Raw genomic sequence first — 26,655 nt, 5'->3', positions numbered from 1 at the left:
ACAATAACAGTTATTTCTCTGGGGTCAAATATTAACAAAAAAGGGGCAACTTACGGTTGGAGATATTGCGAAATTGTTGCAATTCTAAAAGTGATACCTCTTCTGCGGGACAGTCACGGAAATAACTAAATTTTCACGGCATACAAACAATTATGTACTCCTAACTTGCTTAAAAAAGCCGCGCACAATGCGAGGGAAACGGTCACAATATGTTTACAACAGAAAAAGGTGGTCACACACGGTGCCGCTTGTTGATAACCTAACCAATGCTGCCAGTGGTGCCGACACAGGGTGTTCGATAGTCTTTCACAATCTTCACATTTTCAAGTGCGTGTGCTTCGATCAGGTGCTGAAGATGTGACGTCAGAATTTGAACTTTTGTCTCGACATCATGAGCGGAGATAAATTGGCGAATATCAATTGCTTGAAAGTCGGCTTGCAGATTAAGTTCGTTGACCCTTTTAAAGTTCCTAACTTTAATACGTTTTGGAGGAGGCTTACGGATTTTAAAGTCAGTGAGAAGATGGACGATTTCGTGGTCGGAAATTCCGTTGCTGGAGGCTGTTTTGGAAAACAGAACTGAGTCTGGTGCATCGGTCAACATCAGATCAATCGTTGTACTGCTTGTCTCTGATGCGAGTAGAATTGGTGCGTAAGATGTCGAATTTTAAAGTCGAATTCAGTTGGTGGAGTGTGCGTAGATTTACTGAAGTGTTTGGTGCCATTCCATTTATGTTGAAATCTCCAAGTGTTGCGCGAGCAATTAACAGAGAGAGAATTTATTTTCCGATTTTTTAACATAAAGACTGTTAGCTATTTTCTCGTTTGTGACGGCGGCGGTGTTAATAAATTTCTTTAAGGAAAAGCAAACACGCCTCGTTAGTCTATTTTATAATTTGTTTCAGATAATTTGAGAGATTTATAGGAAGTAAAATAATCATGCAACTTACGTTTAGTATCTCAATCTCCTCGCTATACTCGCACTCCAATAACGTTCCTTAACACGTGAGCTGTTGGAAATTGTAGGTTTTAGGTTCGAATTTAAATGTCTAGCTCTTTCAGTTACATGGCGAATTTATATTGAAGCTATTAGATATTTATTGGTCTTCCTGGCACTGTCTGCAGCTATTGTATCTATACATTTTAAACAAATTTAACATTAATTGAGATAAATTTCTTGAATTTTATTTTACCTACGCTTTTGCACAACTAGCACTAGCTTTTCTCACAGACTTATGAATTCAAAACCTATTCGATTGCTATGGTCAGTTTAAATTTTACAGACTCATGAATTCAAAATCTATCAGATTACTATGAATGATATGTTTAAATCCTGCAAACTTATCTAATCCGAAAGAAATGACCGACCTGGAACTTTGGCGACGACTTTTAGCATGAAAACACGGACACGAATTGGAACTTGGAATGTTTTAACCCTTGCCCAACAAGGCAAACTGGAACAACTTGCCAGAGAGGCTAGCCGCCTCAAACTTGAAATTCTGGGACTGAGCGAAGTCCGTTGGCCTAATACTGGAGAACACAAGACACAATCTGGGCAAGTCCTGCTTTACTCTGGCATACGAGGAGAACATGCTACTCGGGAACGAGGAGTTGGTTTCCTGTTAAGCCCGCAGGCCTACGCGGCCCTCATTAGATGGGAACCGATAAACGAAAGAATAATCGTAGCCAGATTCAGAACACGGGTTAGAAACCTTACAATGGTCCAGTGTTATGCGCCAACTGACGTTGCCGACTTGCAGGAGAAAGAGCAGTTTTACAGTCAACTGAACAGCGTGGTTGAGAGAATTCCGAAGGGTGACATTCAAATCCATTTGGGCGACTTCAACGCAAAGATTGGCTCCGATAATCAGGACCTTGAGCGCATCATGGGGCGCCATGGCCTAGGACAGATGAGCGAAAACGGAGAGCTGTTTGTAGAATTTTGTGGCAACAACAACATGGTGATCGGTGGATCGCTCTTCCCCCATCGACCAGCACATAAGGTCACTTGGGTATCCCGAGATGGCCGAACAGAAAATCAAATTGATCACATCTGCATCAGCCGAAAATGGAGAAGGAGCCTTCTTGATGTCCGCAACAAACGAAGCGCAGACATTGCATCTGACCATCACCTCGTCCTTGGCGAGATACGACTGAGAGTTGCGCGTGTCCAACGGCGCGAGGAGAAAGTCGGGTGTCGATACGACGTCCGCCGGTTGGAGAATCCAGAGGTGAAAAGGGCATACGCTGAACAGCTAGAATCCCGAGCCTCGGAGCTGCCGACAGACGGAACAGTCGAAGAACAGTGGTGTGGAATCAAGAATGCCTTTATCACGACGAGCCATGGTACTCTCGGTAAAGTTTGTGGAAGAAGGAGCGAATGGATGTCGGATGAAACTTGGAGGATGGTCGATGATCGGAGAAAGGCGAAAGTCGGAATTGAGCAGGCATGTACGGGGTCAGCCAGAGCAGCCGCCCGCCTACGATATGCGGAGCTGGAAAAGGCAGTTAAACGAGCTTGTAGACGAGACAAGAGAGCCTGGACAAACTCCCTAGCCGAAGAGGGAGAAAGAGCCGCCGCCAATGGAGATATCCGATTACTTTATGACATTTCTAGCCGCCTCAGTGGTGCAAGGACTAATGCAAGAATGCCGCTGAAAAACCGAGCAGGTCAGTTATTGACCGATCGAACAGATCAGCTCAAACGATGGACTGAGCACTTCGAACAACTCTTCCGAGTCACGAATAGCGATGGCCAACAGAACCCGCAGCTCGAAGCGCCAACAGTAAGTCGCATAAATGGCGTCAACTCGGAAGCGCCCTCGCTGGCTGAAATAGAAGCGGCAATCAAAAACATGAAATCCAACAAAGCACCTGGGATCGATTACATCCCTGCTGAAATGCTGAAAGCCGACCCTGCTCTATCAGCACAAATGTTGCACCGTCTTTTCGCTGACATTTGGGATACTGCAACATTCCCGGCCGACTGGATGCAGGGTATCCTCGTTAAGGTCCCGAAGAAAGGAGATCTGACAGAGTGTGGTAACTGGCGAGGCATAACGTTGATCTGTACAACCCTCAAAGTACTCTGCAAGGTGATCCTGAACAGGATCCAGGAGAAAATCGACGCTACACTCCGACGGCAACAAGCTGAATTCCGATCCGGACGATCACATCACAACACTACGAATCATACTGGAACAAATCAACGAATTCCAGGACTCTCTTCTGCTGGTGTTCGTTGATTTCGAAAAAGCATTCGACCGACTTAACCATGAAAACATCTGGGCGGCTCTAAGGCGACGAGGGGTCCCAGAGAAACTAGTCCATCTCATCGAAGCACAGTATGAGGCATTTTCGTGCAAGGTCTTGCACGACGGTGTCTTGTCCGAACCAATCCCGGTAACTGCTGGAGTGAGACAAGGATGTATTCTATCACCGCTACTTTTTCTAATCGTAATGGATGAGATTCTGATTGGATCGATTGACTGTGCACCGAACCGAGGATTGCCGTGGAATCCTTCAACAATGGAGCAACTGAACGACCTTGACCTGGCTGACGATATTGTTTTGCTCGCCCAAACACAACCGGACATGCAGAGCAATCTCGACGACCTCACCGAAAGTTCCAAGGCAGCAGGTCTCAAAGTCAATGTCGGAAAGACCAAGTCGATGGAGATCGACACAGGAAATCCCTCCAGTTTCATGGTAGCTGGGCAACAAGTTGAGAAAGTGGAGTGCTTCCAGTATCTTGGTAGCCAGATAACGCCTGATGGTGGTACCAGGAAAGACATCGAAACCCGGATCAGAAAGGCCCGATTTGCGTTTGCGAGTCTCCGAAACATCTGGCGGTCACGCCAGATCTCTCTACGAACGAAAATCCGAATCTTCAACTCAAACGTCAAATCCGTATTGCTGTACGGATGCGAAACTTGGTGCACATATGCGGTGACGACGCGAAAACTGCAAGTATTTGTAAACCGCTGCCTGCGGAATATCATCCGCGCTTGGTGGCCTGGCAACTGGATCTCGAATGAGGAACTACATCGCCGGTGTCATCAAAAGGCGCTAGAAATCGAGATTCGGGAACGTAAGTGGAGATGGATTGGGCACACGCTGCGAAGAGATGAAAACGAGATTTGCAGAGAGGCGCTAGATTGGAATCCAGAAGGTCATCGAAGAAGAGGCAGACCCAGAAACTCGTGGCGGCGAAGCCTAGCCGCTGAAATCCGAACTGTCGACGAGAATCTTGACTGGGACCAAGTGAAGACGCTGGCTCCGGATCGTCAACAGTGGAGGTCTTTTACCACGGCCCTATGCACCGGAGGATCGGCGCGGGATCATTAAGTAAGTAAGTAAACTTATCTAACGGCCAGAAGCAAGGTGTATGCTACGGAAGGTGATTCACTCCGTAGGTTGTGACACCAAGAATGAAGTTCGATCAAAGTTATACCACAGAGAACAGACATACAAGCTAGCCCATGAAACTTGTGTAAAATTTCCAACGATAGTTTTTATAACAATTTTTTTGTTTGTTGGCTGGGCCTTTTCGAAAACTGGCCACTTGAAAATTTGATTTGTAACTTTTGAACGACGCAATAGATGGCACTATTTCAAGTCAATTTCTAACGTATTTTTTTAATGTCAGCATTTGAAATTTTACACACTTTTTGGAAGATTTTTTGTTCGAGCTTGTACGTCTGTTCTCTGTGGTTATACTCTAAATGATCGAGCATAAGGTTTTCAAACTGCTGCGGGAAAAGTTGATTGTTGGCATTTGGGTTATAGACAGTGACGATGCATGTATTCGAATCGTTGATTTTTGCTCGCAGTGCTAGAAATTCAAACCTTTGATGAATTGGGGTTGGGTTTTTCTTCCAGCTCCTTTGCCGTTGTTCAAAGTCAATTTCCCATGGAACCGCTCCAACACACTGGAGACGGTTGAATGGTGAATGTTTAATATTTTTCCCAACTGCCAGTGCGACAGGTCAGAAAATTCCAGGTTTGGAAAGAATTTGTTTTCTCAACTTGCGTTGGTTTACCTCCATTTTCGTAGAATCGAAAAACACGACTTCGAGTTTGACATCATGTAAACAATACACATCAATGAGAAAGTTTGCAAAATTTGGTTGATTTTTACCCAATTGTAAAAAAGTTATGCCCTGTTGAATGTGTCCTTCGACCCGGTATTCCAGCTTCTCTGCCATCGCTTACATCTCAGCTTGCTTGGAAACGATACCTCATGTGTGGTCATGGTATAGTTAAGGGGCTGTCCACATACCACGTGGACAACTTAGGGGGGGGAGGGGGTTATCGAAATGTCCACGCTTGTCCACGGAGAGGGGGGTAGGGGTTTAGGTCATGTCCACGTGGACATACTTATTTCCAAAATATTTTCTAAAGGTGAATAAATATTAAGATGTTTAAATTCGGGATGAATAAACCAAGTTGAATAAAAAATTCTGAGAAAAAAAAGATGTTTAAATCAAAATCTTAAAATTTCAAAGCTTTCCAGTAAACCATTAGTAGCCACTTGAAAGCATAAATATGACCCCCCGCAGCCCGTGGGGTAGAAGATAGCCTTCAAGTCTTCTAAGCCAGCGGGCATGAAATTGAATCCCGGTCACGGCATACATAGTACACTTTTTGTGGATTCTCAGCATTTGTAAAATGCCAGCCATAATATCTTCGAAAGAAAAGCCTAAAGTTTGGAAAAAGGAATCTCTTCAAGTTTCATTGAGATTTTGTATGCGTTCATTTTTAATAATAATTTAGAAAATTTAAAGTTAATAAATATTGTTTTCTAACTGACAAATTAGATTTAGAAAAAAAAAATTCAGATATGTCCACGTGGACATCCGGGGAGGGGGGTAGGGGTTTGCCAAATGTCCACGCTTGTCCACGGAGGGGGGAGAGGGGGTCAAAAATCTCATTTTTCTGTCCACGTGGTATCTGAACGGCCCCATCAGAAGCAATCATTCACATTTACTAGCACATTTGTACTGAAATCGAAAAAAATATTTAATATAAGATATAATTAAATATTGTGTACTGAAAAACCAACATCTTTTTTGTTTCTTCTGTAGAACTGATCCTGCTTTTGGTTTAAGTGCCAATTTATAAATTTTTTAAAAGAAAATTTCCGCCAAGCAACTTTGTCGACGACCGTAACTTCGTATCTTATTAGGCAAAAAAAAAATTATTAACTGTTCAACAGGGGTATGTCTCTTGGCATTGAAGAACAATAAATTGAATTGACATCACTGCTGGGTGCCATAGCAAGGTATTACATGACTACTTTTCCTGCAATATTTCGCGAGGCACCACCAGTGATGTCAATTAAATTTTTTGTTTTTAAATGTAAAAAAAGGCCCCTGTTGAACAGCTAATAACCTTTTTTTGCCTAATAAGATACGAAGCTATGGTTTTCAATAAAGTTTATCAGCGGAAAATTTCCTTTGAAGATTTTATTAATTGGCACAAAAACCGCAAGCAGGATCGGTTCTAAAGAAGAAACAAAAATGATGTTGATTATTAAATTTTCCCATACAAACCAAGAGATCAAATTTACTCATATAAACGATACTTAAAAATTCTGCAAAAAATCATGAACGAGTTTTGATCCACAACAAAGCTTTCGAGACCCCAGGGTTTGAGAAATTCAAAAATGGCCCCAATTAGACTCAGTCTAATAGCTATAACTCATATAAAAGGTTTCAAATAAATTTTTTCATGAATTATCATAAAATAATCTTTATTTCCTCCATAGAAAGTATTTCGATCAAACGAATTCGTAACTGTCCCATTTCTAAATGAAGTTAGCCTTATGCTTTTTATTTTGTACACTTGTGTAATCAAACGTTGCGGTATTTTAGTGAATAATTTTAAAAAAAATTTAATTTGTCTATGTCAGATTGTTTGTTTGGGCGTAAAAAACAATTTCTAGAAAAAGAAATACTTTTTTTTGTAATAGAGAAAAGTTTCCAAAGCTGCTTGTAATTTGGATGTTAACAAAAAATTTCTATAAGGTACAGAAGTTTTTTGTTAACATCCAAATTACCAGCAGCCTTGGAAACAGTTTAGACCTGGTGTTTAATTTTAAATATGAAAATAATCGTAAAATTATTGTACAGTATGTTTAGCATGTGATCTGATAAAATACAATGTTAAAAGCCTTTTATTGAAGAATGTAATTAAAGTGTAGGAATATGTTTTTTAATTGTTAAAAACCATTAACCATACAAATTTGTTCCGGTATCTTCAATCAGGACAAGCAATAAACATCTCTTCAGTGCTCCTCTCGATGAGGGATTTCATTCCCATGAGATTATGAATAGAGAAGAAAAAATGTGTTCAATTGAATTAGAATTTTTGTGTAACTGTGAGTGGAAGTCGATAGTAATCGGGTAAAGTGCGAGTGAAAAAAAACGAAGAAGCAACCCATAGCGGGAGGAAGCTATCGGAGAAAAAGGAAGTGCGACTAAAATAAACAACCTCATCGATTGAGGGCGGGAAAAAAATCTTCAGCATAACCCAAACAGCATCGCGCTCTGTTACTGGAGCTCTAAAATAACAACAGCCTAGCCCTGCTAACAAAACAGTATCTGTAGGTACCGAAAGTAAGAAGAAGGATAGTTGTACTTCTGTATAACTATACAGAAACGAACCTGCAACATCACATCAACATCAACAACAAGAGACCAGGATCATCATCAACATGGGCAGCGTTTGGAAGCGGCTTCAACGCGTCAACAAGCGGGCCGCCAAATTTTCCTTCACCGTGTCCTACCACGAGCTCCGGATGGAAACCACGGCCAAATGGTGAGTTTCTTTTCCTTCTTACTTCAATCTACTGTTTTTTTTATAGCATCCAGTAACCCCGTATTGCACTTTGCCGGGCCTTTTCGGTAGTTATTATTGGCTGCATTTAGTTAAGATTAAAATAAAACTGGCCGGCCATCATAATTTTTCGATTCTAGCGGGAAGGCGAGGGTGTCTGTCTACAGATGCAGTACAACACGGTCAGAAAATTGGACCGCTCTGTTCTCCTTTATGAATATACAACGATAATTTCATAAACAGACCTGGATCTTGCAGTTATTTGGGAATGACCGGTGCACTTGACCAGGGTTTATTCTGTATTTCATTCTGAAATGGGATTTTGACGTCTACTTTTAATTCTTGGCTGAATTATAAATTTGCGCAATTAAAAAAAAAAAATCAGGATCCGAATTCATTTGAATCCTCGGATCGACAGCCAGGATCAAACTTTTTTTTTTGGCGTTTGTAACCGTCTGTTACATATTTTTGTGTGGCTCCGCCACAAAATCGAATCATCCCTGTCCTTTACGAAAAAACAACAAATGTCACCCGAAATAACGGCTAACTTCAACCAACCCAACTGTCATTCCGCACAGGCACTCTCTTTCTCAGAGTGATCCATAGGCGTCGTGCTCAACCAGGGTCGTCGCGGGGAAGTGTGGGCACCCAGAGAACGACGCACCATGTAATTTTGCAGGAAGTATGGGCGTCGGCCAAAACTTGAGGTCTCGCGAATATCGGCACCGCTAAGCATGTCCTTTCTGTCTGTGATCTCGTTAGAGTAAAGAAGTGCGCGTCTTGTGTTAAAAATAATGTAAAATTTGTTAAAGTTTGTGGTGTAAATTGGTTAATTTATTTCTACTTATTCTAGAGTACAAAAACAAAAACGTATTAAAAGCACGATAATTAGTACGGTGTAAATGTTAAAAAAATGCGGAAAATAGTACGGTTAGTAAAATTAACACGGAACGATAAAGACGAAAAATCACATGTTAAAATCTTAATGTAAATTTGTTATAGCTTAAAGATCGTTAAAAGAACAACATATTATGAACATTATGTCGAACAAAAACACGTTTAATGGAAAAGGTAAATGATTGTAAAACAAAAACAAAACAATTTGTGAACCACGTGGACGATGTTATTAGTCGCAGGTTTTATAACCCTACTTGGCAGGTCCAAGAGGGCCTTTTCTTGTTTCTATGCCTATTCGCCAGCTACATCGTACAGTTGAAACACACAGCGGCACCAAAAAGCCAATCCAGAAGCAGACAGAAAGAGACCAACATCCTAACCTTGCTCGCCACTTCAAGGTTACCGACGAAGTCCTCCCGGTGCTTGACACAAGGCCGGAATTACCAACGACAAGTTCCAGGCTCTTCCGGGACGCCGGAAAGAAGCCTGTTGAGGACTCTGCATTCGTCGATCACAACAACAACAACAACAGCAACATCATCCGATGGACATCCGTCGGTTCTTCCTGGTTCCTGTAAATAACATCTTTCGTCGGTTCTGCTGCTCCAGCAACTGCAGCTAAGTGCACAGAAAACTAACCGCAAGTATGCTAAACCGAAATTGTGACGTCAACACACCCAAAATTTGTTAGCAATAAACCCCAAAAATTATGTAAATTTCAATCTACGGCTTTAGTAATTTTGTTAGAAATATTTAGTTGATTTACACCTGTTTATTATCCATTTTTCTATTGATCGCTTTAAATATTCACTTTCATGAATGGTCATGCTTGGTTCGCCTCGGTTAATATCATTTAAAAATTTGGACTGGTTGCTAGCATGAGAGGTAATCACCCGTGTACGCCCCTGGTCGACTCGATTCTGATTGGATCACCCTGCTGCGAGTTCCGCGGAAAGGAAGTGTCGCGTTGCATCATCATAACGACCCTGAGTTCCCATTTGTTTACCTTTCCCAAATTCCCACCCACTGAGCTAACTCCGTGTTACACGTTTAAATAGCTGTGAGAAGCTGACGCTGAAAATGAAATGTGGGTAGAGGGGTCAGGGAAATAAAAGTTTAGAGTAGGCAGCTTAGAATAGAAAGCGATCTTGAGACGTTGGCTATACCATCTTGCACTTCCTTAAGTCCACTTCGGATGAATATGAACTTAAAGCAGAACAAAACAGTGAGCTAACCCCTCATGATACCAGTTGGAGGAAATACGTTGGCGATTTGAGACAGGTCGCTTACTTAATCCCAACGAATCTAACTACAAATTTATATGCAATTTAAAAAAATAAAATGGAACGCTCTCACCATGTTATAGAACTCTATGTTCAGCTGTTGATAAAATCCTTGGGATGAGAGCCATATGTTGCGAAACCATCTTAGGGGTCCTTTGATGTTAGGTGATGGCTTAAAGTTTACTCGAGTTATTTCAAACTCGACGTTCCGGTTCATCGTTTAACCAATTGATTTGGCGGTAGTGGCGGTAATGCATGCATACATGGAAAATAAAAGAAAAGAGAAAAAAAAAGAAAGAAAAAAAAGGATTTTAGTTCATATAATCTTTTAATATATAAAAAGAAGCCCAGTTCAAACTAATAGCTCGAATGAATAGGAGAAGTAATCTACATTATTCCTATCACAGAATCACACATCTCAGAATCATGCAAATTCATCAAAATATGGATACAAGAGCCTATTTTATCGTTTGAGCATCGCCCTACCCTACCCGCCTCACACAGTTGCCTACGTTTGAATAAGATTTTAAAATGATTAAGACTGTTTGTTTTGAACTTGAACTAAAACACTATAAAAACAACACAGGAGACAGATATGTTTCACAAACATAAAAACACGAAATATCATTTCCATCAAATTAGCCCCCAGTGATTGAAAAAAGCTAGATTTAAGAATAATCCCTCGTAATTCATAAACCGCAAATACACATCCACTGGAGCATTGGGGAGGAGAATGGTATTTAAATGTGTTAACCCACTCCTTTCCAACTGTTTGAATATATCTGAAAAAAAAGAACCCAACCTCCGAATGATCAGAAAAAAAAAGAAATAAAAAAGAACAAACACAGAACAAATTTATAAGACACGAAACTTACTAAATAACAATAAAGATAAATTCAAAAATGAATCAATAAACAAAACAAACAAAGAAAAACACTTATAACATAGTAAATGAATGATAAAAATTTAAAAAAAAATAAGAATCAAATTTTAAAAAGAAAAAATAATGAAAAAAAACTAATGACAAAAAAACTAAATTGAAAGAGAAAGAAAACAATAACAAAAATATATGAATAAATAAAAATGAAAGAAAAAAAATAAAAATAGATAAATAAAAAAAAATTAAAAAGGAAAATGAAAACAAAAAAAAAATTGTCTCATCCTTCTTCCGGGCTTGACACCGGCAGCAACGGTTCTCAGTATTTCTTTGTTTTCCTATTCTTCACTCAAAGAATATAAAAATAGAATTCCAAAATTTGTAAAATAATAATCGATCTATTAATCTTAAATAAATAATACTGACAAACTACACTACGGAAAACAAGTCAGCTAAGAACCATTCCAGGCGGATTTGAATCCTCGGATCGACAGCCAGGATCAAACTTTAGGATCGAAATGTTAAACAGGATACAGAGTAAAACTTAAAAAAAAATTCTAATTCCATCAAATACATCTCACAATTTCTCGTCAAGACAATCTAGAGTAAGGATGCGAGATTTTTTCAGCTCGTATCCAGGCCGGACAATCCGGGCAATTTTCAACAAAAAAATGGCAAAATCCGGGCATTTAATTTCTAAATCGACAACTAGAAATCCAGGCAAAATGCGGGCAAATTTTGTCAAAACTTAGAAATTTCTCAACAAAAATCAAGATAAAAAAATTGAAAAAAAAATTTTTTTCATCAAAATTCGAAAACAAATTTTAAATCGTATTTTAGGCTTCAAAAAACCCTTTCATGATTATTTTTGAAAAATCTGCTCAAGAAGTTTTATTTTGGTATAAAATAAATTAAAAAAATTTCCAACACAATTCAATTTTTTGCGTTTGATTTGTCAAATAAAGGGGAAAAATGCGGGAAAAATCCGGGCATTTTTCAACGACATCCGGGCAACCGGGCGGGGCCGGACTGTTCCCAAATTTTGTATTAAATATCCAGGCAATCTGGCAACCTTAACCTAGAGGGTGTTCAATAAGTTCGAATACAAATTAAAATATTTGTAATTCAAAATCAACTGGACAGATTTTTTTTACTCAAATCGAAAGAAAATTCAAAAATGGTCAATCACACCTTTTGTTTAGGTAATTTTTAACCTTAAACCAATTATATGAGCTTCAGCGGTTTCTCGAGTCCACCGTACGCGGCACGCTCCTCTATTGTTGAAATTTCGTTCCTCATAAGAATGCTGACGATTATTATAGCGAGTCAAAATAGGTTTCCTGTATTTGTTTATTCTCTACAATATGTACGATATAACTAACCAGTCAAAGAGAGCTATATTTGAAGGGCAAGGCACTTTTCATTTTGAGCCAATATTTCCAAAAATCTGTATTATTCTGTGTAAAATCTATATATATAAAAATGAATTTCTGTCTGTCTGTCTGTCTGTCTGTTCCCTATAGACTCGGAAACTACTGAACCGATTTGCGTGAAACTTGGTAGATAGGTGCATTAGAGGCCGGGGAAGGTTCCTATAATAGTTTGGGACCCCTCCCTCTTCGTGGAAGGGGGGAGGGGGTCATATAAATAATAGTGATAAGTCTTCATAACTCGAGATTTGATCATGCAAATGGATCCAAATTTGGCATGGGAGTGTATTTTGGTACGAGGAATGTTTCTATGATGGTTTGGTACCCCTCCCTCTTTCCACTGGTAAGATACGAAGGAGGGAGGCTCCCAACCTTATAATTTTTAACATAACTGGAAAATTAATAAAGCTAATGGAACCAAATTTGGCATGGGAGGGTAGTGGAATACGAGAAATGATTCTATGATTATTTCAGACCCCTTCTTTCATCCAGTGAAGATACAGAAAAAGGGGGTGGGGGTTTAACCTCTTTGTCACTGCATAACTTAAAAACTTTTCAAGCAAATGGCACAAAATTTGGCTTGGAAAGGTATTTGGGTACGATAAATAGTTCTATGAATATTTGGTACCCCTTCCTCCTTCCAGTGAGAAGATAGAAAGTGGGGAGGGGGGTTCTTTCCTATTTTCAGTATTACTGGGCATATAATCAAGCGAATGGAATCATATTTGGCGTGGGAAGGTATTTGATTACGAAAAATGTTTCTATGATATTTTGAGAACCCTTCGTTCTTTTAGTAGGGAAAACTTAAGGGAGGAGAGTGCTCCCATACAATTTCTTACATCTTGGGAACTTACCCAGCAGATGGAACGAAATTTGACTTGGGAGAGTATTTAGGTTCAAGGTATATTTCTTTGAATAGTTGGTACTACTGCCTTCTTCCATTGAGGTGGTAGGAAGGAGATGGAGGCTAACTCGAGAACTAATAGAGCTAATGGAAACAATTTTGGAATGGGAAAGCGTTTGTATACGTAAAATGGTTATTTGCTAATTTGAGACTTCTTTTTCCTTCAATTGGAGATACAGCTAGGGAAGACGGGAGCTTACATTCGATTGTTTTTCACAAACCAAGAACTTATCTAACAAATAAAACCAAATTTGACATGGAACCAATCATACAATCGATTAAATGGAACAGAATTTGGCATGGGAGTGTATTTATATACACGAAATGTTTGACTTTGATCCCCTCCTTCCAGGTAGAAGATAGATAGGATGTGGGACTCCGATACAAATTTTATAGCATAACTCGACAACTAATGAAGCAAATGAACAACTCATGAAGGTAGTGTCATGAAAGGGTACGTTCTGATGTTACAAGACCCCCCTTTCCTTCCATTAATGATAAAGGAATGGGGGAGGGGGTCACTCTCACAATTTGTATATTGATTCGAGAACGAATAGGTCAAAAAGGTGTCCCGTGACGGGACAATGAAGATTCCATATATGAAAAATATGTTGGCATAAGTTATAAACCTTTGAAGCAAAGAAACCCACAGTCTTAAAAAAGATTCGAACACGGATTAAAAAAAAAATAGATTTAAATATAAAAAAAAGTTTGCAATTTTATTTTGGAAAAACATTTGAATGATTCAGAAATAGAATTTTTTTTTGCAAATAAAAGAAAATTTAAATAACAAGGAAACACAAATTTCAATAATTTTTGGGGGTGTAGCAAAGCACACCGGATCAGCTAGTGACCTATAAAAATAAACATTACATGCAAAATTAGTCAAACAATCCATTAATGACTGTTTGGATAAGTGGCCGAAACTAAATTTTTGCAGCAGATTGGGTGTATAAACAGCTCAAAACTAAAAGCATTTTATTAATGTTAGTTATTTGTAAAGTTAATAACGTGGCGAACTTACAATTTAAGTAGAAATCTATAAAGTCTGCTTCATTTAATATTGGAACAAATTCTTTTGCTCATTGTGGCGCTCCTAGTGGACGGATTTGGAAACTTTTTTCATCCACGTGTCGGGAAATTCATTACCTTTCACCATGTATTTATGTCATAACACCAAACGATAGCATTTTGTAAACAACCGCCATGGAAGCCGAACGGAGAGATCAAATTGTGCACAGTTTTCTTGAAAATCCATCGTTGTCGGCATCGAAGCTAGCTAAACAGCTTAAAATGCCCAGAAATACCGTATGGCGTGTTATCAATCAGTACAAGGAAACATTGACGACGGCCCGGAAGCCGCATTCGAAGCGTTGGAGTGGAACTGTCGACCGGAAACTGCGTGGGAAAGTCATCAAGCCCGTCAAGAGGAATCCCAATCTTTCAGACCGCGATTTGGCCAATAAGTTCCAGGCCGCTCACAGTACGGTGCGACGAATTCGTCTCCGGGAAGGAATAAGGTCATTCCGAGCCAGCAAACAGCCAAATCGGACGCTGAAGCAGAACAATGTGGCCAGAATCCGTGCTCGAAAGCTGTACGACCAAGTGCTGACCAAGTTCGACGGATGTATTCTGATGGACGATGAGACCTACGTGAAGGCGGACTTTGGGCAAATCCCAGGTCAAAAATTTTATTTGGCGACGGCTCGAGGGGATGTACCTGCAAAATTTAAGTTCGTGTTTGCGGATAAATTCGCCCGCAAGTACATGATTTGGCAGGGGATATGCAGTTGTGGACTGTGCACAATTTGATCTCTCCGTTCGGCTTCCATGGCGGTTGTTTACAAAATGCTATCGTTTGGTGTTATGACATAAATACATGGTGAAAGGTAATGAATTTCCCGACACGTGGGTGAAAAAAGTTTCCAAATCCGTCCACTAGGAGCGCCACAATGAGCAAAAGAATTTGTTCCAATATTAAATGAAGCAGACTTTAGTTTATCGACTTCAGTTTAAGCGAAGATTATTGGAAAATTGAATAAACTTACATGATTAATAATCCTAACTTCAGGTTTAGTGAACCGTAACTTCAACCTTTTTCAAGCCGCGTGGATTCCTGATTACAGGATGAACCTGAGAATCTTATTTATAGGCTGGATTTAGTTATAAAAAATAGTTTTCAATATGTTAGCCACTTACATTCCAACTTGATATTGACAAACTGCACTCAGGATTAAGCCACCGACTTAGAAAATTAAGCGAAACCTTAGAACGTGGTAAATTATTTTCCCGGAAGCTTTTCTTCTTCTACTTATTCTTTATTTCTTTTTCTACTTATTCATTCTTGTCCTACTTATTCTTTCGTTTAACTTCTTTCTTTATCTTTCTCCTATCTTCTGTCAGAATTTGTGTCAAGGTAGCCCTACACTGAGAGATTTTAACAATCACCAATGTAAACTTAACACAAAGTTACACAATCACATATTTAATGGTTTTTTTCTATTTATGATGTGCAATCATTCTATGCTCCATCACGTTAATAAGCTTTTTGATGAAAATCAGCTAGCACATAGCTACTTTTTCGATATTTCTCACATAATACATTTTTCTAAAATAAATAGTTTACCTGACTGTATGGATACAACGAACTAATACTAAAGTTTTTGGTTGTCCCCACCTATAGATAAACCACATAGTGTTTGACTGGCTGGTACGTCTTTCGACCCAAGTCTTGATCGCACATTGAAACATTGTTCATTCTTAACTCATCAACAATAATTGCAGCACAACCAAGGGGTCCGTTACCACTGGCTTGGGACAGGTTTGACTCATCTCACTCCCTTCTAACTATTCGAAACAGAGAGAAGAATCCTGAAAAGGTATCTTAGTAACTTACTCATGATTCGAAATTTGCCGAGATACTCCGGCTGGCTTGAACCCACAATCCATTGTATATCAGTTTTCGGCTCGTTTGATGCCCTGTCCAACCCTCTCACAAATCCTCAATAATAGAGTTTTAAGCTATTTTAAATATTTAATCAATTAATAGCTTATACTCATGATTCAAATCTTACCTTGTAACAATTCCTACTCAATAATTTTTTTTTCAAGAAATAAAATATGAAAAAAGGTACTTAGCTGAATTTTCATATTTTTTTTCTAGTCACAGTAACCATCGTAATCTATCAAATGTTGACTACCGCCCAACGAGCGGTATATGTTTAGGTACAGTATACATAGCCAATTTTTCAAATAGTGTCGTCCAGTCGACAGCCCCAACTATATAAATCATTTGGACAAAAATCCAACAATCCTGTAGGTCTTAATAAGAATTTAACTAAGAACTAAGAACACTCAGCTAACAATTCACGGGTCCGCTCCTTTAAACTTCTTCCAAAAGCCACAATTTCTCGATTCTTTAAAAAAAAAATGACTCTGGCGCTGGAACTTGGATTTTTTTTTTCTTTAGCTAAACATGATACTGTTATTTAGTGAGTTTCGGATCTTACAAACTTCAACTTACTTTCAGGATGGCCAGGAACAAAATAGGCCGAAGCAAATCTGTTTATTCCACAAGAAAACTTCCAACACAATTCGTGAAAACCCGATCGTAAACTTTCGCGGAAAATCGAACATTATGTTTTTTGTTTATCTATGTACATATTAAACTGCTAACGCCTTACACTCTAATTTAAAAAACTTCGAATTTGAGTTCATTACAGATACTTCCTGTCACAAAGCGCACAATCAGGTAACTTTTGAAACATTAGTTAATCTACAATCTAAATCTACAATTCAAATCGACTAAGATTCCTTTATTTTTCACACTTGCAGAACGTCCCTGTCTTCTCAGATCTACTAAAATGCAAGTTAGAATCCAGTATTGACCGACGAACCGTAAGAAAATGTCGATTTGAATAACATTGAATAACTCGATGGTTTTTTTTTAACTCGATGGAGGTAACGAATAATAATTTTCAAGGAATCACGAAGCAAAACGCGACCACGGAAAAATATGCGACCGCACACGAGCAAGGCCAACTTTGGTCTCCCAGAAATGGATAGTTTCGTGAATGATCCATAAAAAATATAAACATAAGGAACTCCAAGTTTGGTGCATTCAAACTTAGCTTGAAAGTTGAGTTTTAGAATCATTTTTCGAATTTTTCAAAGACTTAATAAAAAATCATGTTAATTTAAAACAACATGCAGGGTGGCCAGCGAACCGGGAAAACCGGGAATTTCAACAACCAAAAACCGGGAAAATTATTTATGACATATTTTTTCCTATATATAAACCTATTAAATCGTAAAATTCCTTCATTTCATCATGAGGAACCTTTTCTCTGAAGCTTTACAATCAACAGTTGCTCATTTCAGGATTGTAAAGCAAGAGCGGGAAAAGTTGGAATAAAGTAGTAAAATGCCGGGAAAAGTTGCGAATTTCAATAAAAAAAAATTGAACTCAGCTCGTACATTTGTCGAACAAAGAATCGTCGTAGAAAAATGTCTCGATCATAAACTATTTCTTATCTCACACGTATTGTATTCTGCAGTAAATGTAAAAAAAATGTTTAAACTTTTCACAACTGTGAAGTTTTAATACGTTAAGTCTTGGTAGTAGATTTTGTACCGTTGTGCACTTTCTTTAAGAATAACTGGAAAAAATAAACCTTAAAATCCTGAATGAAGAATTATCTGAAAGGAATGCTAAAAAAAATCATATGCTGCGATTTTTTAATTCTGATGTGAACTTATAGGCTGAAATCATAAGTTTTCGATTGAATCCACATCTCGAAAACTAAGATTTACTTAAGCTCGCGCAATCGTATAACTAGAATTATCGTATAAATTCAGAATTGATGATGTTCGAATCTGCATCAGGAGGTCATTTTTTTTAAAAGAAAAACATGTTATGCTGAAACGAAACGAACGAAAAATAGCTGAAATATAACAAACACATTTGGGGAGTTGTTGTGCAGAGTCAGGCAAAAATATCAAATTAATTTGATGAAAAAATAAATGGTTATAGAACGTTAAAAGAGAGATATGAATTCAGTTATTCATCCTAACTCGGTCAAAAAAATTTCTAAAAAGCTATTTTTACAATATCAATCAGTAGCCAAGCTATGAAATAAAACTTGTTTTCTTATTCTGAAAATAAAAGAAGTGTCAGAAATTAAAATTGAAATTTGAATAACGGATCCAAACTTGAAATTAATTCGATTTATGGATCGGTTATTCAATACGGAATTCATCGCGCATGATTATGTTTCAAATTTCAAAATTCAGTATTCAAACTTGAAATTTAAAAGTATTATATACATGGCATCATATCAAAACTATGATTTATCTCATGAAAATATTAAAAATAAAACCTTTTCCCTTCAGATGTGGTGTGAAAGACTGAAAAGAAAATAGCAATTTTCGGTTAAGGTTATAACAACTAGAATTTTTTTAACCGTATTACCATAACCATATTCTGAATAACCTTTGCGTTTCAAAATTAAACTAAAAAAATTAAATCTGCTCACAAATTTACCTTCAACTTCACAGAATTATCTTCATTTTTGGTCAAAAAACCTAATGAACATATTTATTCGCGCATTTTGAAACAGGGAAAACAATAAAATCTCAATCAGGAAAACCGGGAAAAAACTGGGAATTTGTAAATGGAAATTCACTAGGAACCCTGAAATATTACTTAAAGTTTAGAGGAAACTTTATGATTGATTTAAAACTTTTATTTCAAAACGTTATGTTTTTGATTTAAAGTCCTGTCAAAAGAGTGTGGAAATTTATTCAATAGCTATTTTTATAAGCTATTTCAATAACAAAAGCTAATAGAAAATTTTCATATTTTAGATTTGAAATTCCCCAAATTTAGTCAAAATTCCTTTTAAATTAATTGCACGTCGGAAGAATGAAAATGTTTTGGTCTTATGTAATTTATCCAAAAAAATACGACATATACCTATGACACATACAATTTTTTTTAATCAAATTTTTTAGTAATAAATTAGAGGACATAAATTAATTTTTTTTTTGTTAAACCTGTAAATTGTAAATTCTGTTCGTGGTAAACGCCTGTTACATGGCTACCGACTTGTCAATGTATAAAATTAGTGAATGATGAATTAATTTTGAAGTTTAAATGGTTGGTTTAAATCTCTAAACTTATTGAATTACACTTCTTAGCAAAAGCCCATTCTAAAGATGAGTTAAGATTTTTGTATTTCAAATTTAGAGTATCAATAGAAAAGGTTGAGTGAAGTGAGCGCCGATGTGGCCTAGTGGATAGGCTGGCGCGAGTCTGGTTTTAGTATGCCAGGCGTACTGGGTTCGATTCCCGGTATCGGCAAGAAAAACTTTTGGGTTCGAATCCCATAAGTGGCCGACAGGTAAGATGTGTTTTCTCTTATAATTGACTATATAATATGAATGTTCAATCAGTTGCCAGCTGGCCAGGTATATACACGAATGCGGAATACCTGTCGAAGATTCATAACACTGCAAATGTGATGAATCTTATACGGTTGCGAAACTGGTTGTCTCGTTCCTCAAATAAGACTCACACATACACAAAACACATTCATTACATGACAGTTCACACGAAGCCATGGTGTCGGGTATGTGGTGGTTTGCATTGAAGATTAGCTGAACTCATGATCTAAAGAATGCAATTCAGCGCATACGTTGGCGAAACTGCGGTGAATCCGTGCACCCATGGTGGACTATCTACATAACATAACATAACATAACATCAATAGAAAAGGTTGAGTGAATCTTAAAAATTTCAAATCGTGAACGTCAAAAAGTGTCTTAAAATGAAATGTCTCAAGCTTAGAGTAATTTAAGACTAAATTCCGACGGAAGCGAGCCAAATTTCTGACTAGCTTGTTAACATTTATTTTTAAACCACTTTTAAAATTAAGTAATTTCCCGTTACTAAGATGAAAAATTTACTCGAAAAAAATCTTCATGGGGGGTTAAACTCCTAACCCCCCTCCCCCTCCCCCCTTCCTATTATAAAATGTCTATTTGTGTTCAATAAATCTTGTTAAAAGATAGTAAGCAGTGTATTGTAAAACCGTGAAAAACATAAAACCACGCAAGGGAAATCCGGGAAAAATTTGGAATTCAAAAATGGAAACCCGCTGGCCGTCCCGCTTTATGGTTGAAGCTTGGTATTGTTTATGTACATTTACTTAACCCTATTGAAAGTTTGGCGGCTTGTAACTTTCTTCGGGAACCGTCAATGAATTCTCGAAATCTTTTATTTGGTACTATTACTTGTTTATGGACGTGAAAGCCCAGGAAAAAAACTCCCTTATCAGACCTTGAGTGTCAATTTGACACTCCTCGCTTTAAACACCCTATATCTATCTCTCTTGTTTATCAACCAAATTTTAAAAAAAATAGTTTTTGAAACCTCGTAACGTAACTCAAATATGTTTGTCAGACAATATGCACCAACACTTCAGTTTTCCGTTATTCCAAGTCTAAGAAAAAAATCCCAAAAAACTACTTAGGAAAAAAGACTATAAATCAATTACGAAATGCCAATAGAAATTTTACTTAGTGCCCAAGAAAGATAACGTAAGAAACTTTACGTTGTCCATAAGGGGCCGTCCATCAATGATGTCACGCGTTAGGGGGAGAGGGGGGTTTTGATTTTTGTGACAATTTGTGACATGGGGGGAGGGGGGGGGGGGGGGGGTCAGCTTAAGCGTGACATCACATATCATCACAAAAAAAAATGAAAACAGCAAAACAAAAACAAATAATTTTTAAACTGTGACCCAGAGATGGGTCTTGACTCAAACATTCAGTCAGCGAAAATAAATAATTTTAACAAATAATTTTATCCTAAATTCAATAAAATTATAATTGCACCATTCATTTAAGGAATAATAATACTCACTTAATCACTTTTGGTAAATTTTATGATCATAAGAAAGTTCACAAGAACACTTCCACTGCAACACTGAGGAAAGTCGTCCCATAAAATTGTGGTAAAACGTGAACAGGAATGGTTGGTAATCCTCACCTGTGTAGAAGATTTGGATTGCGAATGGATCGAAGAAGAGGAACTAGATTTGGATGGTTACGACATCATCGCAGATCCTGCAGCTACTGCCGCGACTCTCCCGGTCATTGATATGGAAAGTCATCAACATAATCCTTGAACTAATGATTGAAATTTGTTTTAAGCAATGATTGAAAGCTTGTTAAAACCTGGTGATCTTTTTTCAATTCTTTGAATAAAACTGATGAATTTTTGTAATCAAATTTCTAAAGGGTTGAAAATTTCACTGCGGGGGGGGGGGGGGTTATGAAAACGTGACGTAATTCAAGAAGGGGGGTAACGGAAGTTGTGACAATATGTGACAGAGGGGGGAGGGGGGGTAAATTTTTCCCAAATTTTGCGTGACATCATTTATGGACGGCCCCTAAGTATAAATATTTTTTTTATTTTTTTAAGATCATGGCCATACAAATTGTAAAAAAAGGTGTAAAAACCGTACTTTCCAATCCATGAACCGTCATAATTGTTTAAATAAATATCTCAAACAGGATTAGAAAGTTTACGTAACTTGGCACAATTTTGCATCTTTAGATTTTCAAAAAAAAACACAGAACTTTTGACGAATTTGCAAAAGTAGCTATGTTTTAACTTTTTGTCAATTTACAATTTCTCAAATTTTTTCGCACTTAAATTTAACTTGCACTAGATTTTTGCAAAAGTCATACACCGTTCTAGCCGATTTAGGCTTTACAGACTGAATAAATAGCGTGGACAACAGCATGATTATATTCGCGCAAATATTTCACAACAGCTTCCTTTGAAAATCAGTTGAGAAACTAGAGAAATATTTTAATTTTAGTCAGGAGGGCCTTATTTACAGTCCAGGGACTGTAACGGGTAAAAATTTCAGAATCAGATGAGCGATCAATAAAGTTTAGTTAAAATTGCACCTTAGAATCTTCTAAGATGGATCAGATCTTTTTCATGCCGGAGTGTTTCAACTGCGTTTCCGATCGTTCCGTTACTCGCTTTTCCTGTGCCCCGGGAATGTTTCTCATTGTTTATCATCATCGACACCCTTGGCTGATCTTCGCCTGCCGGGGGCAAAAGACGGAAACGATTGGATCCGATCCGACTAACCAAACTTATACACAAATAGCTCACTCCCTCACTTAAAGCATAGGCGGGGGAAGTATAAATTCTTCGAAGTAAAACCAACATATGTTCTAGGTATGTTGTTATATGTAACAAGCATTATTGGCCGGCAGAATGTTCGGATCGGTTATCCATTCTCGAACCGGAGCTTTGCCATTGCCACATTTGCCCGACCGTGTACAGAACTTGTCTTGATCTTCTGACTGAAGATTGACGAACTGACCTCCAAACCAAAATAACAAAAAAGGCAAGTGTTTACGAGTTGAGAGCTAAATTATATCATATTTCGAGACGGTTTGCTTCCTCCGTTTCCACAGAACGATACAATTTGACGAAGAAAAAAAGAAACAGAAGAACGCACCCATGAGAAAACAAAATAAATCAGACCGCGAAGCGTACAGAACTTGTTAATCTTTTACCAACAACAACCAGCTATCAATCACTTTTCTCTCTGTGAATGGTTTCACTCGATAAACAATAATTTTCTAAATTGTTTGCTTCTGTCAAGATGGGAAGATATTTGAAGGAAAAATTAAAATCAGAAATTGCTTGAATTTCAGAATCAAAAGTGAAAGAAATTTTGTTTCCCGACAGCGATTGAGTTCTTCATCCCTTATAAAGCGCAATCAATCTAGAACACGAAACGACCTTTGACATCGATGCAGCGCAAAACAATTCCATCAATCCATTTGCCATCCTCGGTCGAATTGCTTCCAGTCTAGTAGTGGAAAAAAATAGAAAACAAAATATCAAAACAAATATAGGCGCACTTTTATTGGCAAAGTGATAATAGAGTAGCAAGACTGTATCATGGTCGCAGCTGAATGCAAACCGCAGTAAGGTACCCACCGATGCATTTTCATTTGCACTTTTTCCAATTGTGAAGAATCGGCTGGCGCAAAAATACTCAAATGTCTAGAGCTCTGAATGCATGAGCATGAATGCGTTGAGAAAGATTTTGAAATTTTAGTTTAATTTGTTCTGACGCCGTTAGTTTTTTTATATCCTGTAATGAAATTTTTAAACAATATTTGGAACATTGTTTTTTAAATTGATATTGAAACACTTAATTTTGAATTCATAAAGTATCTTGAACACAAAATTTTAAAAAAATGTGAACTTCATTGACCGACCAAAATTTTTAATGTCAAGTCGAGCGCTGAAAATGAAATTTAAAAAAATCCCAGTTTTTGAGTTAAGCTTTAATTATGAAATTTAGGAAAAAAACTTGTACTAAGAATCAAATATCTCGGGCTTCATAACATTAAATTTTTTTTTGCATATTGAAGGTGAATAAATTTGCTATCGATTATCTGAACTACATTTTTCTATTTGATCAACAGTATTGCTGATATTAGTGAATATATGATAGAAAAAAATATTTAAAAGAAACGCATTTATTTCTAAAAATCGGCTGAAAATTGTAGAAGTTATGGTTATCTTTCTACACGCAGAGAAAACTTGGATTTCGAAACAAAACAAAACTGACTTTGATTCAAAACATTCAATTTTTTTATCAAACGCCTGTTTTCTTTGAATCAATGAATTATCGTTCTGATTCAAATGAATAATTTTTGAAAGAGAGAATTCATTTTTTGAACTGAATAATTTTGGACTTAGATTTTAAACAAATTCTTTCATTCAAAAGAAATTTGTGCAATTGCATATTTTTATTGAAACAAAGTAAATATTCTTTCGATCAAAAAAATTGGTTTTCAACAGAAAGGAGTAGTTTCTTTAAACTTAAAATTCAAACTTAAAAGATATTTTCGATTGAGCAAGAACCACTAAAGCTAACAACTGGAATTGCTTCCGGATTATAGTGAACAAGTGTTTGTGTTAAGTTTGTGAATAAAATTGAATGAATAGAATTTAATATAGGGCTTGTGATCAGAGCTGGGAAAAATTGACAGCGTTCAAGATGGCTACTGTTTTTTTCCGATCATTATTACTTTTCCAAACTCCAACTATGCACCGAGCCACAGTCAGGGATCATCAGCAGGCTGATTGTTATAATCGTTAAAATCTTAATGATAGTAAGCATAGTAAACATTCAATATTATTGGTTTCCATTGAGATGATGCCCTGCTAAAATTTCATGGCAAAATACGCAAAAAGGTATCAGCATCAGCACAATCAATTGACAAATCACGCGGTGGGACGGCAGTTCTTCCTGCTGCTGGGTGGTAGATTCAGTGAGCGACAAAGAGAGCTAAAGGATTTGTTTCTCCCGCGGCTACGTGAGGAGTGCGAGATTTGTACACCAATTTGCTGAAAATGTGGACCAAGCTGGTTGAAATCTGACAGCTTTCAGTAAATTCGAAAAACGTTGCTACACATTTTCGAAACACTACACAAAAAGTATGTCCATCGAAAGAGGAGACTCTAATGAATCTTTAGGTATATAAAAAGCGGCCAATTCGAGTTCAAATTTTAGAGAAATCACGCTAACAAAATGCCGTAAGCATACCAACTCGAGGGGAAGTTTGAAAAATGGCAAAAAAGTTGTGAGATTCATTACAACATACTGAAGAGCTGAGATTTTTAAGGAACCAAGTATGTTCTATGAAAACAATAATAAAGTTAACGAAAAAAAACTAAAATTTTAATTTAGAGAATCGGTTGATTGGTAAACGAGATACAGCTATGCAAAGCCAAAATTGGGTATCTTTTTTGAAGTAAGATTTTTTTCTACCGGAAGTTCCGGTATAGCGGCCAAAACTTCCTTTGGGCCATCAGAAATGTATATATCTTATTTATTTTTTATTTACATAGTATTCCGTCTTACGACATAACTTGACGAACATAATTCCTAAAATTCACTCGGTTCATAGCCACCGTTCTCCAATTTCTCGGGCACCCCACGTTCGCCAGATCACGCTCCACTTGGTCTAACCACCTCGCTCGTTGCGCCCCCGCTCGTCTTGGTCCTACCGGATTCGTAGCGAACACCTGTTTTGCAGGACAGTCGTCCGGCATTCTCGCAACATGTCCAGCCCAGCGTATCCGGCCAGCCTTCACCACCTTCTGGATACTGGGTTCGCCGTAGAGTCGCGCGAGCTCGTGGTTCATCCTTCGCCTCCACACTCCGTTCTCCTGTATGCCGCCAAAGATGGTTCTTAACACCCGTCGCTCGAATACTCCGAGTGTACGCAGGTCCTCCTCGAGCAATATCCATGTCTCGTGCCCGTAGAGAACAACCGGTCTAATAAGCGTCATATACAGGTTACACTTCGTGCGAGGGCTAAGTCTTCTCGACCGCAGTTGCTTGTGGAGTCCATAGTAGGCACGACTTCCGCTGATAATTCGCCTCCGGATCTCACGGCTGGTGTCATTGTCTGCGGTCACCAGTGAGCCGAGATAGACAAAGTCTTCGACTATCTCCAGCTCGTCGCCGTCGATCGTGGCCTTGTTATTACTGGACAAGCGGGTTCGGTCGGTCTCGGATCCGCAGGCCAGCATGTATTTCGTCTTGGACGTATTAATCATTAACCCAATCCTTCCTGCTTCGCGTTTCAGTTTGCGGTAGATCTCCTCCACCGCCGCAGATGATCTGCCGACTATATCAATGTCATTGGCAAAGCAGATAAGTTGACTGGATCTGTTGAAAATCGTGCCCCGCATTTCGCCCACCGCTCGTCGAATAACACCTTCTAGCGCCACGTTGAACATCATGCAGGATAGACCATCACCTTGTCGAAGCCCCCTGCGCGATTCGAATGAACTCGACAATTCACCCGAAATCCGCACACAGCACTGCGTTCCATCCATCGTCGCCTTGATCAGTCTAATCAGCTTCCCGGAAAAGCCGTTCTCGTCCATGATTTTCCATAGCTCGTTACGGTCGATCGTGTCGTATGCGGCTTTGAAGTCGATGAATAGATGGTGCGTAGGGACTTGGTGTTCGCGGCATTTTTGGAGGATTTGCCGTAATGTGAATATCTGGTCCGTCGTAGACCGTCCCTCCATAAAGCCGGCCTGATGACTTCCCACGAATCTGTTTGCTTGTGGCGTTAGGCGGCGGAGTAGGATTCGGGACAACACTTTGTAGGCGGCATTGAGGACAGTGATCGCTCGGTAGTTCTCACAGTCCAATTTGTCGCCCTTCTTGTATATGGGGCATATTACCCCCTCCTTCCTCCGGTAGCTGTTTAGTGTCCCAGATCCGGATTATCAACCGGTGTTGGCAATCGGCCAACCTGTCCGGGCCCATTTTGATGAGTTCAGCTGCGATGCCATCC

General features: G+C 38.3%; 1 protein-coding gene across 4 annotated transcripts in view; it reads left to right on the top strand.

Moving 5' to 3' along the window:
* Window positions 1-26,655, top strand: part of LOC129744886 (EH domain-binding protein 1) — a 63,262-nt gene that overhangs the window by 19,685 nt on the left and 16,922 nt on the right. For all 4 annotated transcript variants that reach the window (XM_055737638.1, XM_055737637.1, XM_055737635.1 and 1 more), the window contains exon 2: window positions 7,269-7,821. In XM_055737638.1, the coding sequence (XP_055593613.1) occupies window positions 7,718-7,821 (104 nt within the window). In that variant the 5' untranslated portion in view covers window positions 7,269-7,717. The remainder of the gene's footprint in view (window positions 1-7,268; window positions 7,822-26,655) is intronic.

Source organism: Uranotaenia lowii, chromosome 2, assembly GCF_029784155.1.
Source record: "Uranotaenia lowii strain MFRU-FL chromosome 2, ASM2978415v1, whole genome shotgun sequence".
NCBI lineage: Eukaryota > Metazoa > Arthropoda > Insecta > Diptera > Culicidae > Uranotaenia > Uranotaenia lowii.
Note: the sequence above shows the minus strand (reverse complement) of the source record. Positions and strands in the feature narration are given on the sequence as shown.